We start from the raw sequence: 19,104 nt of genomic DNA, 5'->3' as shown, positions 1-19,104 counted from the left end.
TTTAAAAAAAAAAAAAATTTTAATCGCCCAAATTTTGTTATCTTGATTTCTTGGTTTTATTTTTTAAGGTTTGTGATTTATTTATTTTTTATTCAGGTTTTCACTCTCAAATGTATATACAATTGTATGTTCTAAGTCCACAACACTATTATGTTAAGTCCCCCATATGGGGAACTTTAAGCGGTTTTGGACCGGTTCCGACTGACATTTTGGTGTACAAAGCGCTCTGTGAACGCCTTAGGGTCCCGTGCCTTATAATGCCAGAAAGCCCCATCTGTCTGCTCTCCGCTACCAATTTCTCAGCGGAGCTGACTTGAAGTGTCAGGTTTCACACCCACATTTGCATAGGGATTGACATGTCACATTTTCTGGCCTATCCAGACAAAGAATTGATTTACTCTTACCTGTTTTCAATGCCTTAATATACATGGGGGCACCAGTCTCTAAGGTGCCTGGCAGAGTACCGGCGGTGGCCGGCTAGAGATGGCTGTTCAGCAGTCTGATGGCCTGGAGATAGAAGCTGTTTATCAGTTTCTCGGTCCCGGCTTTGATGCACCTGTGCTTTCTCCGTCTGCGAGATGGTAGCAGGGTTAACATGACCATGATTTAGATGGCTGAGGTCCTTGATTACACTGAAGGACCTCACTGGCTGTTAGGACCATAAAAACACAGTTCCCTCTTGTGATACATTGCTATATGGACTGTGTTGGTTGATTTTTAAAATGTGTTGTGTAAAATGTAATCTATCTTGCTGTAAGGCTTTGGTCCTCTCCCATGCAACTCTTCCCTTGTCTCCAGGTTGTTTCTGTAAAAGATGGTGCTCTCACTTCTCAGTCAACTTACCTGGTAAAATGAACGGTGAACAATACGTGAATCATTGTGTTGCGTTCCAGGTGGTGTAACGCGGATGACCGTGTCTCTCGTGGTCATCGTGTTTGAGCTGACGGGCGGCCTGGAGTACATCGTGCCGCTCATGGCCGCCGTCATGACCAGCAAGTGGGTGGGCGACGCCTTCGGGCGCGAGGGCATCTACGAATCACACATCCGCCTGAACGGGTACCCCTTCCTCGACGCCAAGGAGGAGTTCACACACACCACGCTGGCGCGGGAGGTGATTATATCCACACACACACACACACACACACACACACACACACACACACACACACACAGTAATCAAAACAAACAAACATCACAAAAAGGATTCACAAGTAGATACATTCTTGATGTTCTTCCATTCCTGTGTGACTTCAGGTGATGCGGCCGCGGCGTAGTGATCCGCCGTTAGCGGTGCTGACGCAGGACGACCTGACAGTGGAGGAACTACAGGGGATCATCAACGAGACCAGCTACAACGGCTTCCCTGTCATCGTCTCCAAGGAGTCCCAGAGACTGGTTGGCTTCGCTCTGCGCAGGGACATCACCATCGCTATAGGTGAGGAGAGATGGCAGGGTGGGGAGGGGGGGGGGGGGTCTGATTCAACCAGACCCTAAGTTCAACTAGTATTTTGTTTCCTTTCAAATACTTTAGCTGCACTTAATTTATTAGAGTTTGCCTAATAGTTTGCCAATGAAACCAATGGAATTGTGCCAAAAGTGTAAATCCTCCCTATCTGGCACTAGAGCTCTGCTACCCGACCCAAGCCCGACGGGCCCCTACATTATGCATGGGGTTATGCTCGGGAAGGGCCTCTTTTTGTTTTCTCATCAATAACTAGGGTACGGGCAGGGCTCGTAGCATTGTGAACCTGAGCCGTTTGCTCGTGCTCTACTGCGCAGTGAAGTCATCTGACTAAGATCGTAACATAGTGTCAGAAGTACTTCAACCTCGTCAAATGTAAGACAGGAGACATTACTTCACAAAAAATAATAATGTTCCTCGAGTTTAGAGTGACTCAAAGTAGCAGCTAACTGCTCTCTCATGCCTCGTCATTGAGCAGAGCAGCCCAAGCAGAGCCGTTGCTATGGATACTCCCAGAGCACATGCAGTGCGAGCAGCGGGCAGGAAGTGAGTGGCAGACTGAGAGGAGCAGCTAATGGATATACTAACAGAAAAAGTTATTTCTGATTTCAGGCAGGGCCGGGCCTTACATTTGGCACAAACAATTGGTCCTGGGTAGGGTAGGACCAGAACATCGCTTGGGTATGGCTCGGGTTTCATGCCCGTGCAGGGCTCTACCTGGTACCCCCCCCCCCCGGCTTAACCAAATCTAATTTCTCTTTCTCCACCCACCCACTCTCTCTCTCCCTCCCAACCATCAACAGAGAACGCACGGCGGAAGCAGGAGGGTATCCTGCTGACCTCGCGGGTCTACTTCACGCAGCATGCCCCTACACTGCCCGCCGACAGCCCGCGGCCCCTCAAGCTGCGCTCCATCCTGGACATGAGCCCCTTCACCGTGACCGACCACACGCCCATGGAGATCGTGGTGGACATCTTCCGCAAGCTGGGCCTCCGCCAGTGTCTGGTGACACACAACGGGTGAGATGAGATGAGGGGAAGGGAAGGGAGAGGGGTAGGGTGGCATGGGAAGGGGTGATGGCTGGGTTGGGATCGGAGGGTTGGGAGTTTGTCCAAGCTGGGCCTCCGACAATGTCTGGTGATGCATAAAGAGTGAAACGAGAGGGTGGGGTGGTGGTGGGGGAGAGGTAATCGCTAGGGTGGCATTGGAAATAGGGCAGGGGAGGGGGGGAGAAGAAAAAGGGGGGGAATGGAAAAGGGATGAGGGAATCACAGCTTCAAAATGGGGGGGGGGGTTTGGAGGGGTGGGGGTGAAAGACGAGGAGGGAACACTGGGGGAAAGAGTCTTCCTAAATCCTCCTTACCTCAGCCTCCGTGGTGTCAACCTGAACTAACACCTCAACACAAACCAAACAACACACTACTGGCATTGAACATCATGCATTTGAAGTGATATGCAAGTCTGGATAATGGGACGTACTAGCCACGCATCGCCTCACTGTAGGGCGACGCATGGACACTGGGAACCGTGGTGTTATAACCTGTTATAACCTGTAGGCTGTAACCTGCATGGCCTCTCAGCTAAATGCTAGCTGCGCTACGCTTAGCAATATAACTACTGAAATACCACTTAACAAATACCAGACAGGAAACACAATCACCAATATACTACTACCATTACTATAGAACAGGTATCATACAGAGAGGAGACCTATCTAGGTTTATTCAGTAGCATGACTAAGAAGCTCTGAGGAATGCAGTGTGTTCATTGAAAAATAGTGAGTGTAAATCACAGATTTGAAAAATTCACATCATGCAAGCTTGAGACAGAAAATTGTTTTTATTCTGTTTCCTTTGGAGGGACTCGTGTCATGTTTTGAAGTTGGTGGTCTTCAATTGTACTGTACAAGCTCACTCGTTAAATATGACTCTGAAGGGACACCTGGTGGTTAAAATAGGAATTACAGGACAGTGTGCATACAATGATGTATGAACAAAAATATAAACGCAACATGTAAGGTGTTGGTCCCATGTTTCATGAACTGAAATAAAAATCCCTGACATTTTTGTCGCACAAAAAGCTTATTTCTCTCAAATGTTGTGCACAGATTTATTTATATCCCTGTTAGTGTGCACTTCGCCTTTGCCAAGATAATCCATTCACCTGACAGGTGTGGCATATCAAGAAGCTGATTAAGCAGCATGATCATTACACAGGTGCACCCTGACACAATGCCACAGATGTCTCAAGTTTTGAGGGAGCGTGCAATTGGCACGCTGACTGCAGGGAATGTCCACCAGAGCTGTTTCCAGAGAAGTATAGAAACCCTCGTTCTGTGCGCCATTACCCGGCAGTCATAGTCTAAATATATGTTTAAAGATGGATGTTTAGACACAGTCAGGAGAGGGAGAGTGACTGAGATTACAGATGACAGCAGTCCTTTGTTTTTATACATTTTCTTTTTGTTATAATTATATCATTTTCTATTGTTTGATGCCACCTTTGGTCTGAATGAATGTATCGTTCAGTAGCTATACATTTAGGCTAAACGTAGAAACATCAGACGTACTATATCCTAGGTTATTTATCTACAAGACTGGATTCCGTACTACTCACAAGGTTAGAATCCATTACAGATGAACCGACACAAAGATGAGTCACATGCACGAATAACACTAGTTGGCATCCAATTGACACATACTGATATAAAATCAACATCAGTAGGAGTATACTTGTTGACGTTTATTGACCCTTCTTTTTAAAGCAATGATACAAAATAAAAATCGGGCTCAATCACCAGCAATAACATCCAGTATGTGATAGAAATAATGAGAGATGAGCTGAGACACACTGTATCAATGTAAATTCAATCACTCTGACTTAGGATTTGTTTGGTACTTTATGTTATGATTTGACACTGCGTTATGTTATATTTTAAGTTTATGTTTATTTATGTTTCTGTAAGTTATTATTTTTATGTTTTGTATGCTTTGTGCTGCTGTCTCTCTCTCTGTCTTTCTCTGTGTTTGCGCGACGGGCAGTCTCCTGAGTAACAGGTGTGTGTTTGTACAGGATTGTATTGGGCATCATCACTAAGAAGAATATATTAGCGCATCTGGAGGAGCTCAAGGAACACACGGAGCCCCTGGTGACTAGCCCCCTGTCCCCTCCCATTCCACTGACCTCTTCCCCCTTCCCCATTTCTGCCTCTTAGGCCCCACCTACCTAGGCGCGACGCATGAAAGTGTAACTGACAGTTCCCGTTTCTAATAGCAACCCACTCGTCTTACTGTGTCATATTTTCAACTCACTCACGAATGCACTCTTTAAAAAAAAATACAAAAATTAAAGGGGGAGGGGTTTGGGGGTGTGCATCCACTTTCTCCTCACTGGATACCATATCATTCACAAACACAAGTGTCACTCTGTCACTCTCTGGTCTCCCTATTCATTCACTACTAGTCATTGACAACAGTTAGTAAGATGTATGTTTTTTTTAAATATCTACTCTAAATGAGTGGTGTTGTTATGGGTCCTTTAATGTTGGACTTTGATGGGAACTGTCATTTGAAGCTTGATTAGGTAGAATCCTCGCCACGTACTATTGCTCCACCGGCATTTCCATCAACGACATCCCACTAGCTATTAGTCCCTTCATCAGTAGTAGGGGCTGCTTCATCTGCTATAAGAAGTTATTCTAGAATATAGATAGAAGCATGAATATACTGATTGTATATTGATCTCATCCCCCGTCCCTATAACTTGCGTACAGCCATGTAGCCATGCCTGTATCACTCGGCCCATCAAAAACCTTCACACGCAAACATTATTACATAATTTCACTTTAAAAGCATCCCAAATGGCACCCTATATCCTGTATAATGTACTTCTAGTTCAAAAGTAGTGCACTATGAAGGGAGTAGGGTGCCATTTTGGACGTAGTACAGTGTGACTTCAATTAATTACTGCTTCTTCCTGTTTTTGTTTTCTTTTTTTTTTTGTCTTTCTTTTTACCCCTCCCTCTCGCCCCCCCCCCAACTGGGTCACCGTCCGTCCGTCTGTCTGGCGGACCAACAGATCGACGACATCTGACCCGACAGCTCGTAGCGCCGCCGGCGTCCCCTTAACCGATTGGCGAGTAACCGGCCGCTACGTGGGAGCGGACCGTTGGTTTTTCTGGGAGGGGGAGATTTAGCATCTAGTGTCCCTCCCGTCCTGCCGTAGGCCTAGTAGAACCCTCCTCCTGAGAGAGTGAACTCTATGGTGGTGAAGTGATGGTGGTGTGATGGTGGTAGTAGCCGTGTGGTGATAGCTAATACCTATAGTGTAGGTAGCCAGCTAAGACAAGCAACACACATCCAACACACACCCTGATCCTGAACAGTACCCACCCACCCCTCATTCAACCCCCTCTCACCTGAACTCAACCACCGTGCCTCACCCGCTGCCTCCCACCTCAACCTCCCTCACTTCAGATCTGCTCCCCTCCACTCAATTTCCTACATGCCCCGCCTTCAACAGGCCTGTTCTGTAGATCAGGGACCGTATTCATGAAGAGTCATAGAGTAGGAGTGCTGATCTAGGATCAGCCCCCCCCCCCCCCGTCCTTATAATCATATTCGTTAGGATCTTAAAGGCTAAACTGATCCTAGATCAGCACTCCTACTCTGAGACGCTTTGAAAGACAGCCTCACCTCCTCTCACCACTCTCTCAGCTCAACGTCTGTCTCTCTCGCTCTCCATTGTCTGCAGATGTGTTTCTCACTAAATCTCAGTTCAAGAGCACAAGTGTTTGTAGTTATAACAACAACAAAAAAGGCAACTCTAGGAATCAGGATGTTCTAATTATTATCCTGTTGCACAATGGTTGCAAACGGTAATTGACCCTCTGTGTTTTACATTACATTTCAACCAATTGTGACCTGGCTCTCAGAAAGGAGTAGCCTTTTTTAAGGGAGCCGGTAGCAATGAGCCTGAAGACGCTTGACTGGGTGTTCCAGAATGTTTTCTCTCTGAGGACTGTGAAGGTTTGGTTGGTTGGTAAGGCAAGGTGTTCAGTCTTGCTCTTCCTAGTGTGTTCACCTCACCTTGCTCTTCCTGTAGGTGTTCAGTTCATTTCCTCCTCCAGGCTTCTAACGAGAATCACTCACTCACCATTCTCCCCTGGTTACTCACCTCCTCCTCTCCACCTTCGTATCCTTCCTTGGCACTTGTGGGACTCGTGTTTTTGTTGGCATGGCTGCGGTGACACTGACCGTCACGGTTGGCTGAGTGGTTACTGTATTACTGCATTCCCTGTATCACCTTGGGCTAATGTGCAGATACAGTTTGTAAGAAATGGAGCATTGCTTCTCTAGACTGTATAATTCATCAGTATTATATAGTCATTTTTATTTTTAATATAAATCAACTTAAGTGTCAGGTCCCAAAATAATATTAATCTTATCATTAATAACTAGGCCCAAAACGAATTGCCATAATTTTGTCAGTTAACAGAGCCCAGTATTTTGGTTAGATAACATTATCTGACCAAAGAAATAATATTATCATTCTCTCTCGATTGATTCCACCTTTGTATCCCTGGCCAAAACCACCACCACCGACTGTCCAACCGACCGCACTAGCCAACAAAAACACCATCCAATTCTCTCCCACGCCAACCAGACTGTCCTCCCTGCCAGCTCATCACTGACTAACTCTCTTTTTTTTTCTCTCTCTATCCCTCAATCTTTGTCTCACTCCCCCCCTATCTCTCTCACTCGGTCTGTCTCTCACACACACACTCTCTCACTCTCTCTCTCCCCCTGCAGGCGTCTCCTTGGTATTATCACAAAAAAAGATATCCTTCGTCATATGGCCCAGATGGCCAACCAAGACCCCGACAACATAATGTTCAACTAGTCACCTCCTTCCCGGGTCGTCAAGCTGACGAGGAGGAAAGCGAGGAGGAGGTGGTAAACCTACTGGACGGCCGCGGCTTCACCCTATGACACACAGCCCACCCCCCCCACCCCTAAGCCACCTCAATACTAAACCCAATAGAGCCCTCTAGAGGCCACAGGAAGGAAGAGACGAACAGACTCTAAAAGGACTTTAAAAATGGCTGCTGTGAGGGATGTTTTGGCCCCTAGGTAGCAGCTACTACAGGCTGGGGCATATATACACAAGGAATGCAATTTTAACACCTCCATTTACATACGTCAGACTCACTCAGACACAGATGCCACACAAGCATGCCACTAGCCGAATTGCACCTCCTTCAAACACACACTCTTCGTGCTCCTTCATCCTTGTCCTGTTTCTATTGGCTCACGCTGGCGGACATGGCTGTGAGCCTGGCTGCCGAGGTCAGAGGTCAGAATGATCCGCTAGGACGCGAGGAGGGACCTTCAGACACCTCGACTGTTGATTGGCTGTCAGCCCTGCCAGGCTCCACCCCCCCTACTGTGTCCCTCCCTCCCACACCCTGTCCGTCCTCGAAAGCATTGTTTTACCTGTGAACTCTGAGCGAGAGAATGCATGTGTACGTTTCACCTCCACTTTCCAATCAGGTTGTCATAGTAGCCCGAAACGACACTCTCCCACCCCCCTAAAGGCATCCGCCTGATATTAGACTGTGTGTGTGTGTGTCTGTGTGTGTGTGTGTGTGTGTGTGAGAGAGAGGAGGGAAGATCAAGGGTACAAGCAGGACGTACTGGAGTAGTTAGTTAATGTCTGAGTGTTGTAGTTCAAGAACAAAATGTCTCTTTCTGATGTGTGTGAAAACATTCTGTACTGAAGAGTCCGATAGTCATCGGTTACATACCCCCTGTTGAAGTAAAGGATGAATATCTCTGTGTGTGCGCACGCATGTGCGTACCTTTGATCTGAGCCAGGTAGGCAATATGCCATTGAGGTGTGTGTGTGCGCGCATAAGTATCAGATGAGGAAAGTCCGTTTCTCCGACAGTGAAGGTGGGCAGTGTGTATATCAACAACAAAAAAATAGGAACACTAACTCAAGGTGTTCTGTTACTGGAGTAAAAAAGATCCTTTTTTCTTTTCAAACTATTACTAATGCAACTACTTTTAGAGTATTGATATATACATAATCAAGTAACTTTTTACGGCTTGTAATGAAACAAAGTCAACACTGGAAAACCACTTTTTTTTTCAAGTGAACAAAATAAATGGATGATTATGAGGATGTTGATGGTAATACTGCACAGTAACCATGTCTTAGATATTTTACTTTGCTTAATTAAGCTGCCTCATGGTGTGTGAGAAATGTGTCTTGTATTTTCCACTGGAGCTTAAATCATTTCTTGCATATCTCCTCCTCTGCCTAGTCAAGTACAACAATTCAACATGAAATCTTCTTTGCATTTGTAGATTTAAAACATGAATTGAAAGGACTGAAATAGGTACATTTCATACAACACTCAATCGACCATCCCACGTTTTTTTGGAGGTGTGCCAGTAACTTCTTTAAACTTCAATAAAGTCTCTTGTATATTTGACTTGGGGATATGTAGAAGCGCACAGTACACAAAGGGAAATAGTTTTGAACACTCCATGTGTAAACCTAGACTCATGAAAAAAAATTCTATAGGATCATATATCTGATTCACCCTTTAATGTGTGGTTCACAGGAAGCAGTGACCTCGATGTTTGCGCCAGTCAAAAGAGTCCTCTCTCTCTGGCTTCGTTTATGACAAGATGCATAGAGTAGCACCTTAGCTGCTGAGTGAAGGCTATGGTTGTGTCCCAAATGGTACCCTTTTCTCTATATAGTACACTATATAGGGAAAAGGGTGCCATTTGAGGCATACATTAAAGCGTGTGTAGGCAGGTGCTGACTACGTTTCTCTCTGTTACATTGACAGTCTTAGGTCATATTCATTAGGCACCAAACATAATAAAACAGACAAACCGGGAGGGACTTGTCCAATAAGAAACGGATATTTTCCGTTGCCAAATGTTTTTAAAACGTTTTCCATCGCGTGCCCTAATGCAGGCTTTACCAAACTCGGTCCATGTTTAATTTTTTGCTCTAGCACTACACAGCTGTTTCATATAACCAATTTGATTATTTTGAATCACCTGTGTCGAGCGAGGGCAAAAACAAAATGTGCACCCAGGGTGGGCCTCCGGACCGAGTTTGGGAGACCCGGCCCTGATGGATTCAACCCTGCCGTTGGTTGACGAGCGCATCGTCCTTGTTAACCCATGTTCTTTTCATAACTTCATACTGATCAATGTTTTTCCTTTTATTTATGGTAGTTAGTTGTACATTAATTGTATGATTACATTGATGGTTTGATTGTACATTTAAAACAATATGTAAAAGGTTAATTGTTTTAAATTAAAATTAGAAAATTGCAAAAATGTGTCGGAGTGGGTTCTTAGTTATATTTTAGACATTAACAGGATTCTAATAGTATTGAGGTATAAGGATGAACACACCGTTAATGTCAATCCAAATATTTTTATGGTATTCTACTATACAGCACAACTCATGTGAAGATGAATTTGGTGGTACAGTACATTAAACTCCACCTATGCAAAGCACAATAACCCTGATAGAATCCTCTCGGATCATAAGCTGCTCTGTAGCCACGGAGAAGGAGCACTGGTGTAAAGAAAAGGCGTGGCAGTGTAGAGAAGCGGGAGGGGGAACACTGGTGTAGAGGAATGAGAGGAGGAACACTGGGTCAAAGAACAGAGGGGAAAGAAATGCTGTGCCACCCAGATTTCCAAAACAAACCAGTCTTTGTAAGCCTCTTTTCCTGTTAAGAGTTGGGAGCGGTACAAAGACCGCTTCTAATGCCAGTCAGTTTGCACTCGGTCTGCTTTCAGTGCTCACACAGTCAGTTTTTCCTTCTCTCTCACACCTAAGTCTCCTGATACAGTACAGGGATCTGTCAGTCGCTGGCCTAGGCCTGGCTTCCCATTCACATGCAGCTCTGCATGCCTTTGTACCTGTTAGGCTCCTTTTAAAATCCACTAGGCTATTTCTATGGGAGAGCTGTGTGCTGGATTCTAGTGTGTGTGTGTTCACACAATCGCCGCCTGTATGCGTCACAGTACGCATGCTTAGGTTAATGCTTTGCTTCCACTGAACGCTCCTTCCTGCGAAGACAAGAGTGAGCTTAAACAAATGTTCACTTGCGCGCTACCCATCTATAATGACTGCTGTAACTATGGTTACAAAAACAAGATGGCTGCCTTTTGTTCTCATGTACATTGGGAGTGAGGCTGATTGGAGGAACGCGTCAGGTGATGAGGTGTCACGGTCCTTTCAGAGAGGGAGAGAGAGAGACCTACAGTAGGATGGCACATAGCTTTGTTAATGCACGATTAAAACAAACTGGAGGAAACCATGGTAACACAGCAGATTTTATTTTCACTACAAAAAAAGCCATCAAGAGCATCATTTTAAAGCAGAGCAACATCGAACCCCCCTCCCTCCCCCGACTATTAAGCAGAAGGAAAGCATTTTGTCCGGTTAAAGACTAATCCAAATACATCGCTCTCATTTCACGTGTAGCCCCTGTTATTAAAGCATGTACGGAAGCGGGTTGGGGTTTGAGACCCATTAAAAAGAAATGGGAGGGGGGGGGGGGAAATATTGCATACTAGGAAACATAATGGGGACCATAAAGGCAAAATGGTCAAATGCCTAGCATCTAGGAAGTTGTGCATGATCCAAACACCACGGTGGGTGATAATAACAATAATTATAACTAAAATGGCTAATGCAATTTTTCAATGAACCACTTACTAGAAAGGCTAGAGTGGTCATGTGATTATTAATTAAAAGGATCGCAGACCAGAAGGCCTGAAACAACTAGTCTTCAATCATCCACTGAAATGTTAGTCATGATCCAATTATTCAGTCATTAATATGAGTTTAATGCATTTGAATTTAGCATGACACTGAAATTGCAGGTCCAGGTTGGTTGTAACAGTGGTAGTGTGCAATATTTTGAAGTTGAAAAAAAAAGCCTTTGTGGTCTGCTTAGTAACAGTGATTGCATGACGTCAGCTTGGAGCCAATTTATGAATTGATCATGAAACAGAATACTGCAACAAAATTAAAGCATAATCGTCAAGTCGCTTTCCTGAAAATCGATTTTCGAGAATGCTTGAATCGAATAACAAACAGCTCTTTTTTTCCCCCTCTGCTCACTAATACGAAACAAATAAAATGGCCCTATAGATTGCTTTATACTTACATATCAAATATTGATTATCCTCTCCTCTCCCACAATACATTCAACATGTAGATCCATAAGCATGAGGGATGATACGCAATGTCTTATCAAGTAAATTTATTGTAATCCAGACTAGGTTATTATAATATAATCCAGAGACAGACCTACATACGTAGCTAGGTTCGAGTTTTAAGCTAGTTCCGTTGAAAAGTGAAATAAAAATGACCTTTTTCTTGACATATTCTATGTTTTTGAGGGTGGGTTTGGGAAATGCATAGGACAGGATGATTCATCCCTCCTCGGGAGCGTTTGTTGTTTTTCTCTCTCCTGTTTACACATGGCTTTCATAGATCACCTGACCAGGCTGTAGCTTAGTAGTAACCTCTGGCTCCACCTCTGCTTCCAACCCCACCTCCTCCACTGGCTCCTGCTCGGAACCCTGCTCCTCTTGCTGCTGCCCCTCCAGGTGAAGGGGAGCCAACGGCGGAGGAGACAAGGGAGTGGGCGTGGCCTCAGCCAGAGCCGGGGCCTCCATGGGCAGCGGGGGGTGGATGGACACCTGGATGGCGATGTGCTGAGGCTGCTCGTGCAACGACGCGTCGTCGGAATCCGCTGCGGGGGATCCGGAACGCTCCCTCTCTCTCTCCCGGAGGACGGTGAAGACGTCACCGGGCCCCACCCCGACCAGGGCCCCCTGCACCAGGGCCGCCCGGCATCCCGATGCCCCATCCAGTTGGTGCCCCTCTGGGGCCTGTCGGAGGAACGTGTGCCTCATCTCCTCAACCCCCACCACCTCCAGGATATCCTCCATGAAAGTGCGGCAGTTCATGATAAGGGGGGGCAGCGGGATGCTGCGGGCCAGCTCCTCGATGTAACGGGCAAACTCCATGGTTTTGAACTGGGTCACCTTGGCCAGCTCCAGGGTCTTGGCTGACGTGATGATGGGGATGCGCTTGGCGATCTCAAACGCCTTCTGGAGCTTTAGAGTAGAAGAGAATATAAAACTTTATTGGACATTTAAATGAAGGACGGAAAATGTTTCACCATACAAGATTTATTAAAAACATCACATACCCCAGTTATAAACACACACCCCAAAAGGTACTACATCTACGCAAGGCTCTCACAAGTAGAGTAAGACACGACACAAACCTTCTCGGCGCCTTCTGTGCGGAAGAAGTCGTTAATGGCCTTTTCGGTCTTCTTCAGGTGGCTGCTCATCATGCAGAGGCGCGTGATGTTGAGGATCATGATGATGGTGAAGGTGACGAGGCACACGACCACGTAGTAGGCCCCCAGGTCCCCGTTGTGCAGGACCACCCGCATGGTCACCGTGCAGTTGGCGCTGCCGTGCACGTTGGACGCCATGCACGTGTACTTTCCCCGGTCGGCGAACCTGATGTCGGTGATGTTGAGGATGCCATCGTCTGTCAGCAGCCACTTGCCACCTGAGAACGAGAGAGAGCGCGTCGCTGAAACCAACTGCGTGTTTTTCCATATCATGCCAGCCTCATATTTCATACTCAGGGCCAGTAGTCCAGTTAGCTAGTAAATGGATAACTCCTGAAACCGAGTCATCGTAATAATCTACAGGTCATGAACAATGGTAAAGGATAACCAGAAAATATGGTACATTGCTACAGAAACAAGTGTCGCACCATAGAAACAGGGGCCCATTTCCCTTTTAAGAACTGTTTGTGGTTCCTTCACATGCATTTCCAGGTTGCAGAGACAGCAGTAGCCAGGCTAAGGGGAAGGTATCTGCTACAGTTTGTCATGACAGTCACGGGTAAGAGCTTTTTATAGCTAGAAGCCCAGGCCAGCCTTTCTGCGAAGGCCTTGCATTTTACAATGCAGATAGAGACTGGATTGGTAATTCCCATTTATGTCTACCTATTTCCCCCCCCCCCCCGTTCTGATCATTCTATTCTTCTACTGTAGGCCTAGTTCTGATCATTCTATTTCTATTCTTCTACTGTAGGCCTAGTTCTGATCATTCTATTCTTCTACTGTAGGCCTAGTTCTGATCATTCTATTTCTATTCTTCTACTGTAGGCCTAGTTCTGATCATTCTATTCTTCTACTGTAGGCCTAGTTCTGATCATTCTATTTCTATTCTTCTACTGTAGGCCTAGTTCTGATCATTCTATTCTTCTACTGTAGGCCTAGTTCTGATCATTCTATTTCTATTCTTCTACTGTAGGCCTAGTTCTGATCATTCTATTTCTATTCTTCTACTGTAGGCCTAGTTCTGGGGCCAGAAACCACTTTATAGCTCCCTCACCTTATCTCTGAAATCAGGCTAGACGTTGGCGGATTTAGGTATGGGCGACATGGGGTGCCCGCACAATGTTTTTTTGTAATGGTGACACTTGCGCGATCGGTTTTCTATCGCTCATTTGCACGTCACATCAATGATATCATGTCACCTTGTCGGAGTGGGCGCCCTGATTCTAGTTTGTGAGCTAGGCAGGCCTGGGATGGTCTCCCACTCAGAAGTAGGGGGGGGGGGGGGGGGGGGGGGGGTGAATCTCACTGGGGTAATCAAATAGCACACCTCTAACTTTGTACAGTACTAAAGCAATTACTAAAATCAGTCACGCTACCAAATAAACCACAATTCATTCATAATACTGTGAATATATAGATTCAGACGGTTTCATTTTTTTCCAGGTTTGTGCGAAATCATTAAGAATAATATAAAACCAGTCTGCACACCACCAAGGTGAATTGGTTCAGTCTTGACTCTTGGTTGACAGTGTTGGGGGATGGGTAATGTAGTGATGCTCGAGTGCCAAATCAACACAAATGGATAAGAAAAGGTCTAAGCCATTAGGTGCCCAGTTTAGGAAGAAGAGGAAAGAACAGGAGAAACACGCAAAAGATAGAGATGACATAGCTGCATACCTTTTATGAGTATAATATTATGCATGTAATGAAATAGGCTAGTATAACACTTGTTTGTTAGCCTGTTGCTTGCTATGCTATTACACCTAGGGCGACAATATTCAGTTCTGTCCAACTAGCTTACATAACATTGGATATAATTTCACAGTTTCATCATGATAATGTGTGTAGCCTGCAGCAAAACGACTACAACCTAACTAGCACATCATTGATTTGGTTAACTTTCATTGGGGTGACATCAAAGGTTTCCTGTGATTGTATTGACTAGGTCCTGAGCTCAGTAAGGGGAATTTCCAATGCTGTAGGCTAACTTAAAAGACATCTATATTATGCTGAAATTTTGTATCTTTTGTGATATATTTAGTCTTTTGGGGTGTCTTATGCCTAGAATTAGCCATGGCGATTGTATGTTTAATTTGGTTCCGATTCTGAGAGTTTGATAAATTGTGCATAATGACAAGCCATACAAGCTACAACCGCCACTGAGGCTACTAATGGACTAACTGCATGCATTGTTGTTTTTGGCACAGAGCTCAACTCGTTCAATATTTCAAACAATCTAGGCCTATAAAATACTTGGGCAATTAATTAACTGTAACAAAACTGCAATTCATTAATCCATTGTGGTTTTCATTTTGAGTCATAATATGATTCCTATTGAATCAATATTATTTCTTCCTGCAGGACTGTCCTCGAGGCTGCAATCCAAGAACCAGCTATTTTGCACTTTAAATTTTTTTTTTTTATTATCCTGGAACCCCCTGCAGTGGACCAGTGTTTATGACCTGACCTTCCTCTAATTACTGATATTATTTCCTTGACGAGTTAGAGCTGAAAGAATAGGCGGGCAGAGAGGTGCCACTCACTTGTTTATTCCATGGCTGAGTCCCAAATGGCAGTTCACTACATTTGATCAGGGCCCAAAGGGGCTCTGGTCGAAAGTAGTGGGTCCTGATCAAAAGTACAGCACTAAATAGGGAAATCGGGTGCCACTCGGGACACAACCCATTTGTTCAATATTTAAATAGAGGGTGAACTGAGGGACAATGGAATCCGTCTGGAACAATAGCACGTGGTGCTTGTTGGTTAACAACAGAGAGACAAACAAGTCGTCACGTAAATGTGGAACCACACGCAAGTAGCCAGCCAAACATTAAATCATGTTACAACTGTCTGTTGACTATTGAAATTGGTTCTTTGTCCACTACTACATTGATGTGTGAACGGCTCACTAAACTAAATCTTGGTATATCCAATGTATTAAGAAGCGCTGTTATATCGAGGCAAAATAAACGTCATCCAGGCTATATTTCACCATGGGTCTACATTGGCCACTATTCACCTATCGTCGCATGAAGTGTCATCTACCATTACAACAACTACGTAGGCATGTTATTAGACTGTGGCTGGATGATTGCATGTCTCACCATATTCTGAAAGCTCATCCTGAGTGGGTTGCTGACACACACACAGAGAGAGAGACAGAAACCGATTCTAGAGCCTGAATAGTGTTGGGCTTGAGACAGAGAATGAATAGTGCAGTACACACACACACACACACACACACCTTAATCCATTAATCCTCCAGCCGGTCTGTTGTGTCTCTAGAAAACCTGAATGGGTACAGGAAATGTATTCAGACACCGGACATACATTTCAATGAGAAGGACTTCTAAATTTATACCCCCGTGTAAAGTGTTCCCTGGCTCACTTCGACACGTGTGTGGAATCAAAAGCTAACAAACAGCGGCAAAGGCCGTAAAAGCAAAGGAAAGTCATGTTCAACAGGGAAGAAGCGACTCCTATTCATGGGTTGCACGTTGCGTCACAATATTGTTTCCAACAAAGTATCAAGTATCTACAGACAGCCTAAGTAGTGGCCGTGACCACCAATCTGCATCCATATAGGCTACAGTAGATAGACTACAACTGAATGAGAGAACCACGACAACAGCATCCTATTAAAAGCCACTACCATGTAATGTATCAAGTGTCTACAGTTAAGCAGCGGCCGTGACTTTTGAACTCCAATGTTTTGGAAAAAGAGCCAACTGGCCAGCTTGTTTGATTTGTTGCCATACCATAATCATGACGTCGATGAATGATTGTTATTTCGCCACTAGTAAATGTTACCTTCCTGTCTCTCACTGTGTCTCTCTCTCCCTGTCCCCCTCTCTCTCTGTTGTCCACAGTTGGACTTAAAATAGCCTTTAGCCTGACCGTTCAAGTTGGTTGAGAAAAATGTCTGTAGAACAGCTGCCGATTGTGAGGCCAGAGCAACATCAGGGCTTTCTTTACAATTCTACTAACTTGACTTACTTGTCTCAGTGTCCAGCAGGTCTCCATGCGAGTTGAACCACTGTACATTCGGGTCAGGGTCTCCGGTGACGTTGCAATCAATCAGCGCGCAGTTGCCCTCACGGGCGATAATCTGGTTTACTTTCGAGAACACGAGGGGGACAAATCCACCATCTGCCACCGTACCGTTTTCCGTGCTGTTTCCATCTGAAACCGCCGATAAGGCCGCGGGGGCGTGGAGGCTAATAACAGCCAGTAGAAAGAAGCTAAAAGCGTAGCTGCTTGCCCGACGCATTTTTTTTCTTCCTGACGGTCGCCTTCACCAGATAAGAGTTTGTCATGCCACTCGCATCTTTATGCTCAATATCGTGGCAATCTCCTGATAGTGGTAATGAAAGGCAATTTGGTTTTCTGCTCCGAATCTTGAACCATTCCACTGAAAAGAAAAGACAAAGCAGCCATGAACATTGTGAACAGTCCGTTTGAACATCATTTTGGTTGAGCAGAGAGAGAATCTACTAAGACCAGGGCCCTCAATCAGAATGTGTTTGACATTTCTGGTTTATAATTAACCCACCCTCGACCAAATAGTCTATGACAACAACAAAAAACACACAAAAACAGGGGTTGACTGCTAAGCTAACAATGTAACATTGCCATTGTTGTTGCAGCAGACTAGACTACTGCTGGAACAGTGTATTTTGTTACAACATAGCTAGAGCTGCAATGTAACTTAACAGGCATGACTTCACATGACATGCCTATGATACATTCGGTCTATTTTTATTAGGCCTAGCTACGTTAGTAGTATTGTTGTCTAAAATCAGTTACAAGTTTGATAATATTATTTAGTATACATCAATAGAAGTGCTGGTTAGTTGACAATTTGCATGCAAAATATTAGCTAACCTAGTTAGCTAACTAGACTAGCTAGTTGGGATATTTTTGCACACTAGAAGCTAACGTAACTGGAGGCAAAATCGCGGGGGTTTGCTACAAAACTAACGGGTTGTAACTAGCTAGCTTATTTGATATAATTTATAGACGGTACTATTTAAGCGGTGAAGTAGCTCACATAATATAGTCAGCTCAATGTAAGGTTGGCTAACAGAAAAACAAACAAAAGATTAGTCCACTAACGTAAGCAATCATAGCTCGCTAGCTAGTTCACTCGCAATAAACCTTATCTTGGCGAATAACGTTTTCCAATAACATCCGATAGCATACTTACAGTTTCAATTAGCTTCCATGCGTTTAATCGTAAAGAAGGAGAGATCACCGTCTGTCGTTCGGCCTTTGCTGCATTCCGCTATTCCTTCGACGTCCTCATCTCTCTTCGGTTCTGTCTTGCTCAGCTGGCCCCCGTGACACAACATTCGGGTCGCTGCAGCATTCGGCTTCCCTAGAATCCCTACTCGAGTCAAATTACCAGCAGGCAGCAAGAAAAACTAGGGCAGTCATTGGCCACGCACCAACTTTATGTGATCGTATTAAAATGGATCCACATGCGCAAAGAAACATGATTGGATTAACTATAATAGTACAGTATCCTATCTGAATGGTAATCCTGACCGTGTCATCAGTGGAATTAAATGTAGATAGAAAAGTAGGCTATATTTCATCCCCCCCCACCCCCCAAAAAATATTTGCAATTAATGAAAACATCACGTATTGTTCCAAAAATTAAAACACAGAGCAACTGAAACCTTTACTATTTTTACATGAATGAAGTCCATTCATGCACTGGACTGTATAGACTACTTTTAGGACTTTCTGCTTTGTCTGCCCTTTCTATTGAGTCTTAGACTACAGTTCTTCAAGCACTTAACAGAGGCCAGTGTCTCACTCTCTCTCAGATCCAGGCAGTTTGCCATCATCAACCACTGCATTGTTCGATCGGACAGACAGAACTACAGCACTTAAGACTCATGAAGAGCCCCAAATGCCAGGGCACTTAATTTTGTGGTTCTATTGAATCCTTTGACTTCACTTTGTATATAAACATGACGGATAAGATGAGTTATAATCAGAAATGAACTTGTTTACAAACATTAAATCAAGACAATTAGTAACTACTGTATGCATTGCAGACACTCGCTCTCCACACTCTCTCCCCTCCTTCCCCACACAAACAAACAGACAGTCAAACTGTTGTGGTCAAAAGAGTGTATAAAGTTCAGGTGAAGAAAAAAAACTAACTGTTTTGCTTAACCCAAGTTTGTCAATTCTGCCTCCCGGAGT

General features: G+C 44.6%; 2 protein-coding genes across 9 annotated transcripts in view; one reads left to right on the top strand and one right to left on the bottom strand.

Annotated features, from left to right (window-relative positions):
- Window positions 1-19,104, top strand: part of clcn3 (Cl-/H+ antiporter 3) — a 73,208-nt gene that overhangs the window by 51,958 nt on the left and 2,146 nt on the right. For 4 of the 8 annotated variants that reach the window (XM_014206960.3, XM_014206955.3, XM_014206961.3 and 1 more), the window contains 5 exons: window positions 894-1,111; window positions 1,255-1,435; window positions 2,266-2,482; window positions 4,536-4,611; window positions 7,274-9,829. In XM_014206960.3, the coding sequence (XP_014062435.1) occupies window positions 894-1,111; window positions 1,255-1,435; window positions 2,266-2,482; window positions 4,536-4,611; window positions 7,274-7,453 (872 nt within the window). In that variant the 3' untranslated portion in view covers window positions 7,454-9,829. 8 annotated transcript variants of the gene reach the window in all.
- On the bottom strand, window positions 10,828-18,317 carry mfap3l (microfibril associated protein 3 like). The gene is made up of 4 exons (XM_014207078.3): window positions 18,095-18,317; window positions 16,885-17,299; window positions 12,811-13,106; window positions 10,828-12,637 (listed from the first exon to the last, which is right to left on the bottom strand). Exons 2-4 carry the CDS (start codon window positions 17,156-17,158, stop codon window positions 11,990-11,992), a joined length of 1,218 nt encoding a protein of 405 aa, XP_014062553.1. The 5' UTR covers window positions 17,159-17,299; window positions 18,095-18,317; the 3' UTR covers window positions 10,828-11,989.

This window comes from Salmo salar, chromosome 07, assembly GCF_965601325.2.
Source record: "Salmo salar chromosome 07, fSalSal1, whole genome shotgun sequence".
Classification (NCBI taxonomy): Eukaryota; Metazoa; Chordata; class Actinopteri; order Salmoniformes; family Salmonidae; genus Salmo; species Salmo salar.
Note: the sequence above shows the minus strand (reverse complement) of the source record. Positions and strands in the feature narration are given on the sequence as shown.